Source organism: Ascidiella aspersa, chromosome 1, assembly GCF_963924565.1.
Source record: "Ascidiella aspersa chromosome 1, kaAscAspe10.2, whole genome shotgun sequence".
NCBI classification, from domain to species: Eukaryota; Metazoa; Chordata; class Ascidiacea; order Phlebobranchia; family Ascidiidae; genus Ascidiella; species Ascidiella aspersa.
The window spans coordinates 37,608,672-37,626,116 of NC_139447.1; the positions used below are offsets into that span (position 1 = coordinate 37,608,672).

At 35.7% G+C, this 17,445-nt stretch overlaps 1 protein-coding gene across 1 annotated transcript; it reads right to left on the reverse strand.

Annotated features, from left to right (window-relative positions):
* Nucleotides 1-806: 806 nt before the first annotated feature.
* On the reverse strand, nucleotides 807-12,596 carry LOC146170369 (calcium-activated chloride channel regulator 1-like). Its single transcript, XM_083388502.1, has 19 exons — nucleotides 12,537-12,596; nucleotides 12,200-12,332; nucleotides 11,568-11,667; nucleotides 10,851-11,016; nucleotides 10,440-10,661; nucleotides 9,090-9,305; nucleotides 8,916-9,020; nucleotides 8,467-8,649; nucleotides 7,646-7,882; nucleotides 7,207-7,368; nucleotides 6,756-6,858; nucleotides 6,148-6,224; nucleotides 5,803-5,899; nucleotides 5,005-5,104; nucleotides 4,133-4,272; nucleotides 3,117-3,303; nucleotides 2,530-2,726; nucleotides 1,806-1,874; nucleotides 807-1,481 (listed from the first exon to the last, which is right to left on the reverse strand). Exons 1-19 carry the CDS (start codon nucleotides 12,594-12,596, stop codon nucleotides 1,345-1,347), a joined length of 2,691 nt encoding a protein of 896 aa, XP_083244628.1. The 3' UTR covers nucleotides 807-1,344.
* Between the last annotated feature and the right edge of the window lie 4,849 nt (nucleotides 12,597-17,445).

Sequence of the window (17,445 nt, forward strand, 5' to 3'; positions counted from 1 at the left end):
CACAAGTTACAACATGCGGTTGATTTTGAAAGGATCTTTAAATATCCTTCTTTTGACAAGCTGATAAGAGTAGGAATAGGTAGGGATGCCTTACAGGAGTAATGTATTCAATAAAATATTCTAAAATCAATAAAAAACGTTAAGGCTTATTTTGCTTAAAATGTTTTATTAAAAATAAGCCGCGGGCGGCAGTTTGCGCAGATAGAGGATTATGGAGTGTTGAACACTTAACACTCAGGAAATCTTAAAGATCATGAACGAATTCACACTGGAGAACGACCTAACAAATGCAAAGAGTGCGAAAAATGTTTTAACCTGGCATCAAGTCTTAATAGACACAAAAGAACGCACTCTAGAGAAGAAACATTTTAAAAACAAAACTTGTGATTAGTGTTAAATCTCACAAATAGTTATAACTTTAAATTTTTTATAGGGGGTTGTGGAGCGTTAAACACACACACGCTTGCCCATAGGAAAACACTCACACACAAACATAAATAGCTGATGGAAGCACACACACACACACACGCACACACACACACACACGCACACACACACACACACACACACACACACACACACACACACACACACACACACACACACACACACACACACACACACACACACACACACACACACACACACACACGCACGCACGCACGCACACGCACACACACACACGCACACACACACACACACACACACACACGCACACACACACACACACACACACACGCACGCACGCACACACACACACACACACACACACACACACACACACGCACACACACGCACACACACATACAGTGGCGTAGCCAGCCGAAAAATTTTTTTGGGGGGGGGGCAAAAAGTTAGAATTTCTTGTTTAGCTTTTGTCATTGTATTAACTGCCGTAACGAACACAAATAACAATGTTGGCAAACCGTTTCGAACAGCAACCGACTGAGCGTTAACGCAATACTCAAAAACCATTCAAAGAGCAAAAACTGACCAAAATTAGTTTAATTACATTAATGTATAGCAAACGTAATAACAACTACATCGTTTGTGACATAACAGTGCATGATAATTGAAAGTATGGCATGCCTGTGATCGACTGTTGTGGTACTGCTGATAAATGCTAAAAAAAGAATTATTAGGAGTAAAATATTTATAAATTTTTGTGGGCATGGCCCCTCAGGTCCCCTCCTGACTACGTCTATACACACATGCACTCACACATGCACATACGCAGTCGCATTTTCAATGCACGCATAGGGTTTGGCAATAACAAGTGGCACTTTATAATAGACAGTTATTCGATGAACAGACATTAGACAAATGTTACAACCAGACAAAAAGTCACATCCTGCGGTTTGAGTAATATTCCATCTGATGTGGGTTTGAGGTTGGCTGTCGTTCTCGATCGCTTGTCTTATACTTGTTGGGGCGACACATTTTCATGCACATGCAAATGATGAGCAGGAGAACCGCAAGAACTGCCCAAAAATAGATTAAGTAAACTTTACAGAACTTTTTATTGAAGACTGTATTTTAAGCGTATAAGTAAGGTTTTTCAAGTATGTGAGTCGTGAATAGATGCCATAATGCAATAGATTGCACTTTTGTATTTCACAATTAATTCAAAGCAAAGCCCTAAATGGTATTGCGAATTCTCAGGAAAACTAAACAGGTGTTGGTGCCTATATTTATTTTAAATGTACAATCACTTTGGTAAAAAAAAGGACACATTTATGTCAAGCTGTATGGTTCCAGCATAATTAATAAAATTACGCTTTTAAACAAAACCACAAATTGCTTACCAAATATTCCAGCTATTATACCCACAACAATTATTGTAGTTTGGTTACTGGGTGGTTCTTCTTCAGAATCTAAAAACAACAAGATTCCAAAGCTTGTTAAAACCGAAGTTGAAATGATATTTTTATCGCCACTTCGTTTTATTATGAGTAATAACTTAAATAATAAATAACAAAAAACAATATATAGCAAGTAAATAATTTTATGTACATAAAAGAAGATAAACAACTTAATTTTATAAAAAAAATGGATTGATGAAAACACTTCATTTTAACCCAAGTAATTCTTTAAAAGACTTAAGTCAAGTTTAGCCATTTTGCCGAAAAGACTTAAGTCAAGTGAAGTCATTTGAAAACAACGTGCTTTATCTCTGCTTTGCATCGTTAAATGATTGCAACTTGTTAGATTGACTGAACACATTATTCAAACTTCATTTAAATCAATTAAAGTGAGATGAATGGTTGAGACTAATTTACAAAGACAAAAATCTCACTAATGTACAAATGAAACTGAGACACAAGAATTTTATTGGTTTTTAAACTACGTGATTTTACAAGTTGTTTAAAAACTGCTACAAACAAACCATTTTAAAGATCTACTCAATTAAAACAGTTGCGAAGTGTTTCGGTCGGGACAATCGGGAGCTAGTATTGTGGAAAAGCGCTAAAAAGTGTTTAGCAACAATAGTCGTAACATATGTCTCATAACTTAACATAGGCATCTTACAAGAAGTGGTTGATGCTGCTGTTGTTACTTCTGTTGTTGTCGTTGAAGTTGCTTTTGTTGTTGTAGTTGTTGTTGTTGTTGTTGTTGTTGTAGTTGTTGGTGGAACCAAAATTCTGTTAAAAGTGCTGACCGCAGCAATGTTGGAGATTTCGGCAACATTTCCATTGGAGTCGTGAGCACGAACACCGAACCAAACCCTGCGAAAATAACAAGTCTAGCTATTAAAATAATAAAATTCTTTTTGTTGCAAATATTATAATCTGTCTAAAAATCTAAACCTATGTTTCACCACTACTGCCAATTCAGGATCATATCGTAAGATCCAAAAATAAGCACATGCGTAAAACCAAGATCTACAACAATTTTACTTGAAACATAGACTACTGCAGTTACGAAAAAACGACATCAGTTCTGCGGGAAAGAATCATCGAAGCAAGTTCTGTTTTTTCATTTGAGCTAAACAAATATATATTTCGCAAGGGCATCATCAGTATTTTAATTCGAATGAATCATTTCGCGAAATTTACGCCTTTTATTTCTAAAGAAGCACCTAAAACTTCTTTATATATATTCAGTTTGCTTTTTACCTTGGTGAATTTTCATTTGCGGGAACCCCCACAAGTGAGACAACAAATGTTTCAACTTCGCCGGAAGCTTTAGGCATTGTGACGTCACCATGTGTTGCGTAGGCGTTTGTGACGTCGGTCCATGTTGGGAAGTCAAGCGTAACGTTTCCAGGAGAAGTGAAACTGTATCGGATTTCGTATCGAGAGGCTGAAGAAAGAAATATACTAAAACTAATAGTTGTTTAAAATACAAATGCACTTTGTGTACATATAATATTATAAATAGCCTTTTTTAGGAACTAATATTTAATTGTGATAGTTGTTAGATTTTAAGACAGGATTTTTTATCTGTCTGGTCAATATAGAATTTCGACTCTGCTGTTTTTAAAGTAGAACATACAAAGCAAGAGTCACGTGCAAAAACACAAAGACTTCGTGTACGTATGTCGTTATTATATGTTTGTATACTTTTTAACAACCTTTAAGCAAATAAACATCTTTGCTTTTGTACAACGGTAAGTTCCATGCAAATCTACAACATGATTTAAGAAGATTCGAAAAGAGAAAACTAATAGGTGTTTAAACATAAAGAGTTTGCGTACATATACTATTATAAATAGCCTTTTTAACCAACTATGAAGGCAATATTTTACATGATGAAAATCGGTAAGACTGTCTGACATGTTTTTTTTTTTTCTGTGTTATAAATAAAAAATTTCAGCTTTTTCTAATGTATAACGTATATTTGACCGATTTACTTGGGTGAAACATAAAAGTTGTTTCCATGAATACTTAGAAAACCTTTGGAATCATGTTTAAAGGTTAAAAATAAGTGTCAAATCGCTGACATTTCTAAAACACACACTTCGAGAAACGCACATTAAAATATTGAATCTCAGCGTTAGATAATAAAGATGAGAAGGATTCAAAATTTTTAACAAGGTATTTCGAAGACTAAAAAAATATTGTTGTAGGTTGTTTTATGAACCTGCGTGTTATAAATATGAAGATTTAACATTTTAAGCCAAGAAATTCACCCGTTCCAAAGTTAAGGTCATCTCCTGGTGCTGTAAATGTCACGGTGACCTTGTCAATGCTCTCAAGGTCAGTTTGGACAACGTTAAGGTCAAGTATTTGACTAGGGCCGAGCGAAGCAGATACAGTTGCAGCAGTTACACTTGAATAAACATAAAAAGGTTGTTTTAGGTTTCAAGTAAACCAGTAAAGAAATACACGAAAGTGTTTTGAAATTAGGGATGTCCGATTATATCGGAGCAGAGCTGATGCGCGATACCGACTGGTTGTATACGATAATGTGGTGGTGTTGACGAGTTGATACAAAACTAATCAAAATGTAATAAGGTTAAAAGTAATGGTAAATAGTCTAACTTTTTGTTTTATACGTGAAAGGATCATCATCATTAAGTTTTGTTCTCACAACTGAAGTTAACCGACTTTCTTCAAGCTAATTTAAATATTGCTAAATTACATTACCCTTCTATTTTGTTAAATTAACCTTAGCAATACGTTCGTAGCGGACGGATATGGTTTATTATATAAAAATCAGGGCACTGCCACCGAAATATAGCTTGAAGCATGAAATGTTCCTAAATGTAAAATACAAAGCAGTATATGTTCGGACTTAGTCCTCGGAAAATGAGTCTCCATTTAAGGAGCTGGTGCGACGCTTTGACGTAGAGTTGAATTTCGCATCGGCAGAAGGTCAATATTGTTATCTCTTTTTTGCGGTGTAAGTTATTGTGTCAGCATAAATGCCAATGTAATTCTAGTATTTACTGCCCCCCAAAAAACGGGTTCCCTTAGGAAAGAAATGCGGGATCCTATTCAAACACAGCAACCATAAAAAGACACACTTAAGTTGACAACGATGTAATAATCCAAAACTTACGCTTTAGTTGCTGAAAAACTTGCTGGAATTTCAACTCTTGAGAACGAATCAAGATCGCTTGAGCTGACACTAGGTGGCGTGACGCTTACGACAGAAGGATCTGTAAATGAAGATCACATGAACATCGCGTGAATAGCTCACGTATCACAAAGATATGAAAGTATGAAATGATACACCGGTTTAAATTATATATTCTAAAAAAGAGGGTATGTTAATCAGTTACATTCTGACACTATGTACTGCTGCTACCGCGTTATTATAGCAATCCTCATTTATAAACATAAACAATTATCTGGTATTCGTAATAAAGCTTTTTTTAATTTTAATAATGTATACTTTTCTGATAAGTAGATTTGCTTTAAAAAAACGTGCACATTTTTGTGGAACTAATATAAAGCACTTTTTAAAACTCTCAATTTTATATAGCAAGTTGTTAAAAAAAAAATTATATTTTAGACATTTTTTATATCTTTTTTTATATTTTTTCTTTCTAGAAGATTTTTTCGAGCTGCTCACCTTTTTAGCGAAATTTTATTTTATTGAGGCATTTCTTTCTGTGATCGCATAATAAAATCAAACCAGAATTATGTTTTCCTTTGCAACTAGTTTAAAGAGGACAGTGTTTTTAAAAACACCATAAAATATCTATCATTTGTGGCCAAGTATAACTCTTACTTGGTTCCTCAAAACTTAAAACTCTATTTAACTGCATATGTCTTTTTTCTTTTCAAGGTGTTAAATTCATATGCGTTTGCAGTGTTCAAAATTAGGCCACCACTGTTAGTTTATATAACCTACCGCTGCTGCTTAGTCTTGGCGAAAACCTTCGCTTTCGAGATCTTTCTGCGGGATCGCTGACTTTCTTGGTAGAGATTCCAGTACCACTTACTGTAACCTGGTGAAAGGTTTAACAAATTAGGAACGTTAAAACGTCTGCTATGGATTAAAGCCAACCATACTATTGCCATGTAATGTTGTTGTGCGTATTTACATATAAAAACACTTTGTTGTCATTAAAATGCCGAACCCAAAGACCTAATGAGTATATGCCGACAATTTACATTTCTCGGTAAACCGTAATATAAAGGGAAAAGCGCTTTCGTTAAAGCAAACAAATCTGAAAATGAAGTGAAATCAGCTTACTCGAATAGAATGTCGTCCAGTCACGTTGGGAAGAAAATACGCTGTGTAGATCCCGTCTGATTTTTCCAAATCAGGGACTACAAAAAAAATATATAAGAGTCCTGTGCAAAAAACATAAACCGACCACGTTTTAACAGTTAACAGGTTGCTACTTTTCTGGCTCTTTACGTTACTACTCTTCGCTCAAAGTTACTAGGTTAAAATAACTATCTTAGTTCCAAAGTTTATTTCGTTGGTAAAAAAATAAAGATTTTTATATGGCATTCAAACAAATAATGATATATCGTGTTTTGTCGTTTATGACCGTAGTGTCATAATATTTAAGGCAATTTTACAGCGCTCATTAAACCCTCATTATAACCGGTAGAAATGGGTTTAAACATATTTTAATTTATATTATAGCGAAATAAGCATTCCTGTGTTCAAAAGTATTGTAGCCAACGTTCGAAGTTTACTATTGTATTTAACAATGGTATTTTTGTATTGTGTAGGACCATAGGTGATCCAGCGTATTGCTGCTAAAAATGCGATGAGCATTGATGTGTATATTTACAGAAAGTTCATACTTATGTTTTCAGAATAACCACAAATATATACGTATTACTTACCAGCGCCGCCATCGTTCAAAATAATATTTATTTTCACACCGTTTGGAGTTGTCACTAAAGCGTCTACGGTGGCGTTGGTGACCTTGAGAGAACCTTTGGTCACCTGAGACAATGAAAAAATTATCTTCATTAAAAATTCTTAGGAAGTTTAGGAATTTAGCTGAAATACAACAGTGGTTTCAAACTTGCCAATAATGAAGCTCTTTCAGGGGCCTTTCACTTTTGCAAGCAGTTTATTACTAGCAAATTTCCATGTTGGAACTTTGGGTGTTAAAGGTTTCTCGTTAAAAGTAATCCAGATGTGGCATATGTTATAATTTCGTCGGTTTTAACTTATTATGTGCCATTAAAGGCAAGTCCATCGTTATAGTTAAATAGCGAGGTAAAACTATTTGATAAACGCTGCTCTGAACAACTTTCACAGGAAAATAAATTTCGGACTTCAGCTTACCTTTGTAAAAATCACAAACACTTCAATGTCGGAAACATTTTTGACGTAGGTTCCAGACTCCACAACGATTGGGTCAATCGTTGTGCTCACAGGGTATGACGTCACACTTACGGTGATGGACTGGTTTGTTGGTGACGTCACAATGTAGGTCCACGCACCAGTCTGTAAACACAACGTCATCAACAAAACATTTAACGCAGGCAGGTAACGCAGGCAGGATTAAGGGTACTGTAGGCCTAAGGCTGCGCTACTAGAGAAGGGTCTAATATTGAAACCGAGCTACAAAAAGTAATAAAAATAAATACAAAATTTAACTTTAATCTGGGCCTGAATACAGAGGGGTATATGGAAGAACTGATTGATTGTTAAACTACGCATTCGCCTTTAATATATATTTTTCTGAAGTTTCCGAATTGAAAAAAATATTTTTAAACTGTACCTGAGCTGTTCCAGGTATGGTAAAAACGACAGTTTTCCCTGTTGAATCAACCACTTCGCTGACGGTACACCCATTTGTAAGTGCTGACGAACAGTGACGTGTACCACCAGGACTGGTCAGTACTATCACTGGTTGTGTGGAACTGTAACTGAACTGGAACTTTGTGTTGTTTCCGATGGTAGAATCAATGTTAATGGTGCCGATGAAAGTCTGGCCGGTCACTTGGTCGTTTGAAACCTACAAATAACATCTCAAATATTGATTTTAGTAGACGTTTATGATAAAATGATAGATAAACTTTCAGATAAAGATTGCAGGAACAATTGCGTAAATATATCAAGGTAGCCATAAGAGCAAATGGAAAGTCCTAACGGTATATATATTTTTAAAAATGTTGAGTTACGTTTATTGTTAATATGACATGTTTTTAAACAATGTTGGATTATATTTGATGGAAATGCATGACTGACAATATTTGGTGTTCACCCTAATATCGGGCGAGTACCAATAGTACCACTAGATATGGTTTATTGGCTCGGATTTTCTATTTGTTGCTGATTAAATTTATTTACAATTTTTAAAGTTTCCTACTCTTTTAACTAATGGACTTATCTTTAGGTAACTTAACGACTATTTTAGAGGATTTGGCATAAGTTAAAAGGTGCAAGAATTAAATCATGACTAGGCTTTGTATAAAAAATGTTTTAACTAACCATTATTTCGTAAAATATTTGCATTAGACGTTGGCAATCAACTTGTTTAACAAGAGTAAAAACAGGAAGTAATATATAGAACGTTAATCAACTTGTTATCTGTTTAACCTGTATCTGTTGTTTTGTGATATCTCCATCATCAATGCGAGCGGTGGCTTGAAACGTGCTCAGAAGATCTCCAATCTCTCCATCCCTGCTGTAGAACCAACTTCCACAGCTGCTTTCAGCCAGACTTTGCAAATCTGCGTTCCCACTTGACTGTCCAAAGAATATCGCGCGAAGACAGATTCCCTGTTTATTGAATGTGCAACAAAATACAAGTTGAAATAGGTTAATGTTATTTTTGTGCTAAAATGCTTTAGAACATCTTCATATGTAGCGCAAACCTCGAAATTAGGCATTAAACAACTGTAAAATCAAGTATCACCTTTGTAATACGTTGATTTCATTAAATACGGTTTCACATCATTTCAATTCAACCAGTTATTTCAGATGTAGGTGTTAGTTTTGTGTTATGTAATAAGTAAATAAGGTTAAAACAATTGTTTTGACATAACCTTGCTTAGAACGTCTTCTCGTGTAGTAGAAACGTTGGGGTTTCGATTTTCTTCTCCATCAGTCAACACAATAACGTTGGTACCGTGGGTGTCAGCAGCTAAAATCTATAACGAAGAATAAACCGGCATTATTAGTAACATAAGTAAAAGAGCAAAACCATGAAAAACTACTACCGTAAGTGCAGACCGAATTCCACAACCGACACATGTTCCACCACCTGCTGTAGTTGGTAATTGCGAAACCAAGGTATCTCTGTTTCCATCGATTTGAGTTAAATTGCTGATGATGGTTGCAGTTGTCGAAAATTCTACTATCCCCACTTTAGATCCATTTGGTGCATACGTGTTTAGAAATGCCGTTGCAGCAGATATCATATCTGCCAACCTCGTCTGCAATTCAATAATTAATATGTTATAATAAGGGTGTAAACTTTAAAGTATAGCAAAATAGAGCGCTACGTTCTATTGTCCGTTTAAAACCAAAATGTTGCTAAAATGCTAGTATAGCTTCGTGACCGGAGATATAACCTAAAGCAGTGGTTCTCAACTGCGGCTCCGATAGCCGCATTCAACTTCTAACCGCCCTTTTAGCGGCTCCCATTAAGGTTAAAAAAAATAAACTATTTATCAAAAGCATATTTGCGCACGAGTTCGTTAGACAATTGTTTTAAGAATAATTGCTAAATGACGTAACTTTTTGACGTCATCTCTGAAAACGTTCATGCTCCCCAAACTAAAATACTGGGCCCGCCACTGAACACAAAATAAAGCGATAACTAAACAACCCTCGAAGAAAGCTTGCCTTCTAGAAAACAGGACGTTTTAGAGTAAATGGGAAGAGAAACATTTACAAATTGAAATACAATACAAGGCAGATTGCCTTCTTTGTCGTGTTGTGTTTCTATTAATAAAAATTTAGTTTTATTAAACTGCTGGACCTTTTGCGACTCCTTTTGAAAGCAACTGTTAAACAAAATGGCTCAGATGCTTACAAAGGTTGATATCTACTGGTCTAAAGGAAGTGAGCATACAGGTAGCCTGAAGGAAAATCAAAAAGTTCTATTTTAGCATAACAGGGCACAATCAGGTCTCCCGGGCAGAGGTTAAGATAAAATATCACACGGAAGAAGAGAAATATGCAATATCCGTGTAAGGAGATATAGCTTAATTATTATTAGTAATTAGATGTAGACAAAATTAAAATACTATTCAATTGTAAACTTAATCTTCCGGCAAAATTTTGAAAAAATATCAAAGTTTTTTTCCTACTCTTTGTCTGGTAAATATGTATTTTTTGCCTATAGTAGCAATATTGCCTTAAAGAAGAACAGTTTATCGAAAAGTTGCTATACTTTAGTAAAGTTTTCCGGAATAAAAATTCTACAATTGAAACATTCCTGGTAGCAACACTATATTAATTAATGTACCATTATAAAGTACAATCGTAAAATTGATATAGTTTATCGGGCACTGTAGCTATTGTAGAAAAAAACTTTTACCCCATCATTCCATGCTTCCAGAAACATCAAGAACGAGCACGTAGACCGGGCTGCTTCTGGCCTGAACCACTTTAAAGTTCACGTTGAGATCCAAAGCGTCGTTTGGTTGGTTCGATGCAAAGTCCTCGGAAGAAATGACAACTTCCCAAGTACTTCGTCGCCCACAAAACCTGTTCTGCTTGTTGGGCGCGTCCTGGTTGTGTAGATTTACAGGGTCGCTAGCGTTGTTGTGGCAAAACTTGGTCACCTGAGGAAAGTAATTTAAAACATTTTTGACTTCTCAAATGACTTTGGCCATAATGTGATAAAAGAAGAGTTCGAACTACCCAAACATAAGTTTTGAAAAAAATGTTTACGTCGTCAATAAACTGTGAGCAAGTATCATAGTGCTAAGATCACTGTGAATTTATGCAGCTGAATATATCTTTGCACCCACTTGTAAAATGAACTGATGTGACATTATAGAGGCTGAGAGGTTATCTGGCTGCATATTGTCCGAAACGTTGAACCAACAGGTGTCTTCGTAGAGCTGAGTAGTTGTATTAACTACACAGGCCATTTTATACGGGTCCAAATATGCCCCATTAAGAGACAGAGGACATCTACAACAAGACAAAGCATTAGAGTTGTCATTGTTAAATACTAAAAGGTTTTGCTAGGTTTTTTTTTATCTTATTTTTTTTTAATTTAGTTGAACTAAGATTATTTTATTATTATAGAAAGAGCAATTCTGATTCGAGAATAAATAATAATACGAGTTAAATGTTTTTAGTCAGAGCCTTTATCTTATTATTTACTATTATTTTTCTAACCAAATAAAAACAAAATTATTTGGCTACCACAAGGAAGTTTTTTTTTGCAATTTAAATAGATGTCTATTTTCACGTTTAGTGTCACCGGGAACAACATTGTGTTTATAAAATTTTGTAAAATAGCAGCCTTGCTTTTTTGGTGCACTTCAATACTCAAGGTATATTTATCAATAGGCTAGCTGCACGAAAGTTAATATAAAACCATCGGTTATCGCAAATTATGTCAATTGTTTTTATGAATACAGAGTTTCGCTCGTTATGTTTAAAGATCTTTATATGAAACTAAATATATGCTGCTTAAGCAGATACAGAATTTAGTATTCAGCTTCCATAACTTTAACCTTATTGCTTGAGGCGTCCCGTTGTCGTCCAAGTAAAACTTTCCATCTTCATCCATTACTCCCCACCTGAGTTGAGCCCAGAAACGTAGCAACACTTTGCCTAAGACAACAATTTAAATATCATCACATCAGGCTGATTAGGCCTGATTACTTTTTGTGGTATTTTTTGTTGTTGTTTTACTAAAATATGTATCTATCAATTTAGGAGCATAATGGTTGAAGGGTGTAGTAAGACGTATAGTAAGAATATCAAAGCCCACACAGAAGCATGTAGCATTTTGAACGTTTCGAATAACTCTACGTTGAAAATGAACAAAGAGTTAATCGAAACGCTCAAAATGCTACCAACTTCTGTACATGGGGTTGGATACTCGTACTGCGTTTTATCTATCAATGTTTCGAAAATAACAAACATTCAAGTCGATTTGAATTGACTAACTAAAGTCATTTGTAAAATATCTTAAAGTTAAGTCATTTTAAACAATTTTCCTTTTTCAAGACATTGGTTACCCAGTGAAATTCACGTCCACATAAAGTACTTTTTCGAAAATTCTTAAGACTACAGCATTGCACTTGAATTAATTATATTTCAAACCTAAACTGACAGCAAAATTTCAGAAATTTGTCACAACCTATTGGTCCGTAGCTTGTAGGTCCTTGAACAACTGTGGTTGGAAGCTGAATCCTTTCCCCAGGTTCCCCACAACCACGATAAGATATAAGATAATTAGAAGGAAGTACAGTTTCTGCAATCACTATGTCTGCCTGAAAACAATTTTAAAGCGTGTTGTTGTTGGTAATAGGTTTGTCATAGGGATGCCGGTACAAAAACTAATATTTTGAGGGAAATAGTACGGCGTCCGTATTGATGGTGTAGGCAAAATGTTTTATGCACGTTTCGAGTGCTTCATTATTCGGTGTTGTTAATGAATAATTTTTCCAGGTCATTGTGGTATTTCCATACTCTACCTGATATTCTGGGCAAAACGTACGACCGTCCGATCCGTTCAAAGATGACGTTATTACCATACTCAAACAAGCAAAATTGATAATTTAAAAACTGATGTTTTCAGGTAAGCAGACTAACATATACTTTAGCAGTTGACAATTAAGTTTACTTAAATTGTTAAGTTACTATTTTATTCAAAAATTACTAATGAGAAATTGTTGTTGACTTAACGATAGATATTATTTAGGTAAATAGATACTTTTATTCTCAACTTTTGTAAAGCAAAGAAACAAGGAAATTAAGGTTCAGGTAGACGAAAGACCCCAATTTCGACACGTTAGCTACCCTACTGCGATAAAACACCAAACTGTGAAAAAACGCATGACTGAAAAACCTCTATGAATTTGGTATCAGATCTGGCAAGATACTACCCTAGTATCGTACAACTATCGATACTTCCACTTGTCATCTGGTTTCTCTAGTTTCCAGTGTTGTAATGACTAAAGTCAATGACCTAACTTAAGTGCACATAAGTCACTGTTTTTAAATACCTTGACTTGACTTAAGTCTTTCGAAGAAGTGACTTAACTTGACTTAACTCTTTCGGACAAAATACTTGACTTAAGTCCTTTGGATAAATGACTTGGGTTACAACGATGTATTCTTTTTTTATAAAATTGCGTTTGTTTTTCTTATTTTTTAGTTCATTTATTGCTCATAATCTTAAGAGTTAAAATTCTAATAGTTTAACGTTTCATTTTTATGAAAAGTATTTGACTTAAAATTGACTTGCCCTAATTATGACTTGACTGAGACTTGACTTCAGCACCTATGACTTGGACTGGGAAGTGACTTGGTATTTATTCAAATAGACAACTTGAACTAAAGCTATTTTACTAATGACTTGACTGGGACTTTGGTCATTTTTAAATAACATTTTTACAACACTGCTAGTTTCTACAATCTATATTTTCAAACCAGTTTAATGACGCTTTATTAAAACAAAATTGGACAAAAATAATCGAGACTCTCGTGAAATTACCAATAGCCCGCTGGTGGAACATATCATTATTGGGTTTACTGATAAATTTACATTCGTACTTGAGGTAGGCATTACTTTAATGAACACGGCAAGCATACACACTGCAACGAGTCCAGTACTGGATTGAAAACACCAAACTAAACAGTTCAGGTGATTAACAATATATCGGTGACGGTTATCCATCGCTTTGGTTATCGCTGTCTTTTGAAATACAATCACAAAGTTACATAGATAATACATATCAGTTTAAAAAAGAATTTTTTGATAATTTAGGGGGATCTACTCGTTTTTTTCTATAGTTGAGCAACATCGATGACTGTCAACTTCCAATTAGGAACAGTGGATTTTAAACAGTGGGTAATTACACCTAATAAATGTGACACTTTATGGGTATCATTTCATAAAGAAATGCTATATGTGATGTCTTAATTTTAAAGAAAGTAATGACAGCATTTTGGGAAGATTTTTATGTTCAATAAAGAAAATGAAATCTATGTAATGGTCTTATAAATCTTACTATAACTCATAAAAGTAGTTTAATTTAATGAAGGGAAATTTATTCCGTTAAGTCCTTTAATGAATAACACGCCTTAATGTTTGGAACTTAATCACCGCATGTTGTTTAAGTAACAATCTGTTTGTCCCCACAGCCATAAAGTATTTGTAAATCATACCCAATTAATTGTTTAAACTTGTAAAATGAAACATCATCTTGTGCAGACAAACTTTTTGCATATAAATCAAAAATCGGTATCGAAATTAAATACTTAATTTTAGTTGAACTCTTTCATAACTAAAAACAAAACTAAAACATTTATCGTAACAAAATAAATTATTTTTTTTAAACCTAAAATTAAAAACAAAATATTTGAAAAATTGCCGACGAATTTCTAAATGTTATCATAACTTACCTATTCGCTAAAAACTAGCCCAAATTTGAGATTTCGCCTGAAATCAACTTTTCATACAAGCTATGATGATGAGCTCGCCAAGGTGTCAGCCTCTTGTGAAGCAAGCCGCCATCGCCCGCCAGAGGTGACAGAGAGCTAACTACGTTACAGCGCCATAAGGCTCGCTAAGCTGTCAGCCTCTCGAGAAGCCAAGCGCCGTTATTCGCTAGAGGCGACAGAGAGCTGAAATGGGTTTCCAAATTGTGGCAATAGTTGCGCTGCGGCTTTTCAGACAGCGCCATAAGGATCGCTAAGCTGTCAGCCTCTCGAGAAGCCAACCGCCTTTATTCGCTAGAGGCGACAGAGAGCTGAAATGGGTTTCCAAATTGTGGCAATTGTTGCGCTGCGGTTTTTCAGACAGCGCCATAAGGATCGCTAAGCTGTCAGCCTCTCGAGAAGCCAACCGCCGTTATTCGCTAGAGGCGACAGAGAGCTGAAATGGGTTTCCAAATTGTGGCAATTGTTGCGCTGCGGTTTTTCAGACAGCGCCATAAGGCTCGCTAAGCTGTCAGCCTCTCGAGAAGCCAACCGCCGTTATTCGCTAGAGGCGACAAAGATCTGAAATTGTGGCAATTGTTGCGATGCGGTTTTTCAGACAGCGTCATAAGGCTCGCTAAGCTGTCAGCCTCTCGAGAAGCCAACCGCCGTTATTCGCTAGCGGCGACAAAGATCTGAAATTGTGGCAATTGTTGCGATGCGGTTTTTCAGACAGCGCCATAAGGATCGCTAAGCTGTCAGCCTCTCGTGAGGCAATCCGCCGTCACGTTCCAATACACGTTCCTAGGGCGATAAAACCACTTGCGTCAAGGTTATAAAACTGATAACATCAGGTTATAAATCTTGCCGCAACATATTTAAAGCAAATATACAAAACCACACGCGTTTAAAGTGGTTGAAACACTTTCACGTGCTTCTGTATGCTGGTAATGGCGCAACCAAATTCCCGGATTGGCAACGCATTTGGAATGTTTGTGTGTTTTTCTGAAGGGGCTTTTGACTTTATCCGTGGGAATTATAAACCTGTGAACATAGGTGTGGAATTGGGACTTTAGACAATAGACCTACACCTTAATTTAGCACCCAGAGTCCATGTGAAAAGCAAATATACATGTTTGCACACGTGTGTGGCCTTACACGTTAAACATTGTCTTAACCCAAGGGGTATTAGCGAAATTTTCTAGTTCAGAGTAGCCTATCATTCCATTGTATTTATTCTTTGCTCATTTTACGATGGTTGTAACGTTTTATCAGACAGCGTCTCTTTTAAAAAAACTGCCGCTGTTCGTTGTAGGTAACAATGAATTTTATAATGGAAGCTAGTAAAACCTTTAAAAAAAAAGCAAAAAAAGGCAACGGAATTTATGTGTTTTGAAGGATGTGCTATATTTGTAGCACAAAATGTAATTCCCAATTTATTAATTATGCGTTTGCATTCAATGTTCCCATCATAAATTCTTAAACTATCCTTAATAAATGGATCAAAATGAACGTTATACCAGTTTCAATACAGTTTACAAAATAAACATCATTTTTGTTTTAAAAGTGTGCTATTTACAAGCTTACAACGAGATAAACATTTGGAAAATCACCTTGTATACACGTTTTCACCATTTTAAAATATGGAAACTTGATTGCTGATAGTTGGGTAAAAATAATCGCCAGAAATTCTCCAAAGCAAAGTTCACCAAAGTATCAAACAGTTACTTGGTTTAGAAGTTAAAAGGAAAATATTCTCAGTGTGGAAATTTTGGCGGAAGGCATTAAGGTCGCTATAGGGCCAATGCATCCTGATTGTAACCCAACACACGCTTAGTTCGATTGCGCGTATTTTTACAAGGCGGGTGGTAAAACGGTCGTAGAGGCCACAAAGCAGGGTTAATTCGCAACAAAATTAAATTAGTTGCAACTCAAACAAGCCAGGGCATTATCACCTAACCCTATAAGAGGGCCTACTGCCTGTAAGTAAACAACGCTATCAGTTTGAAAATAGAATTCAAACGAAAAGAGGCATTCTCGCGCTTGTGACGTAACAGAGTGTACTTTAGGCTCATAAACAGCCCGGAACTGTTTGCTTTCCAGTGCAGTTACGACCGAGTCTCAAGCAACGCTACGGAAGAGTTACGACCAAATTGTTTGAAACACTGTACGGTGATGCTGGTTATTTTTTTGATAATATCGTGAATTTGCACCGATATCATGCGTGAAATCTCAGTTGTAAATTCACAGATATATGTAATAGAAACATTCCATCGACTGTCCCGGGATTTTGAAATATTGTATAACTTTTGAAAAATGTTTTCACAAAGTTTTGTTGTTGTCGCAACAATTGTTGTTTTGTTACACACTGAAAACGTCATTATTGATCTATTTTTGCGTTAGTATAGAACGAAATAAGAGCATAGCATTCCGGAAACTCAAAACAAGTTAGCACACCACCAACAAAATGGCCGCTAGAGCACCCTTAGACCAAAATCCCAAGGATATAAAATTTTATTATACAGTATAACAACAAATATATCGAGGGTATTGCATTTGGAATAAAATTTTGTTGCAAATTTGATTACATTTAGGGGCTTGTAGAACAATTCGAACCCTGTATACGAACAAAGCTGTTGGAACTAATATTTCGAGCCCTGCAGTAGGGCCATACGACAAAAGCATAACTCAAACGCCCAGCAAAGCAACCATTAACACATTTCAAAAGACTTCAATTTTTCTACTCAGTTGCGCGCCGTGTGGTTTGAAAGGGCTCTGCGCGTTTTGCTCAAACTTTCAAGAATTTCAGCAAAAATGCACAGATCTTTGTCGCCTCTAGCGAATGCCGGCGGATGGCTTCGCAGGAGGCGGACAGCTTAGCGAGCCGTTTTAGCGCTGTCTGAAAAACCGCAGCACAACAATTGCCACAATTGAAAAACGACTTCAGATCTTTGTCGCCTC

Excerpts from the sequence above, each read along its gene's own strand:
- LOC146170369 (XM_083388502.1), bottom strand. The coding sequence starts at position 12,596 with ATGGTAATAACGTCATCTTTGAACGGATCGGACGGTCGTACGTTTTGC. Across the intron at positions 12,333-12,536 it reads CGTTTTGCCCAGAATATCAG|GCAGACATAGTGATTGCAGA; the intron begins GTAGAGTATGGA and ends AATTGTTTTCAG. Across the intron at positions 9,021-9,089 it reads GAATTCGGTCTGCACTTACG|ATTTTAGCTGCTGACACCCA; the intron begins GTAGTAGTTTTT and ends TCTTCGTTATAG.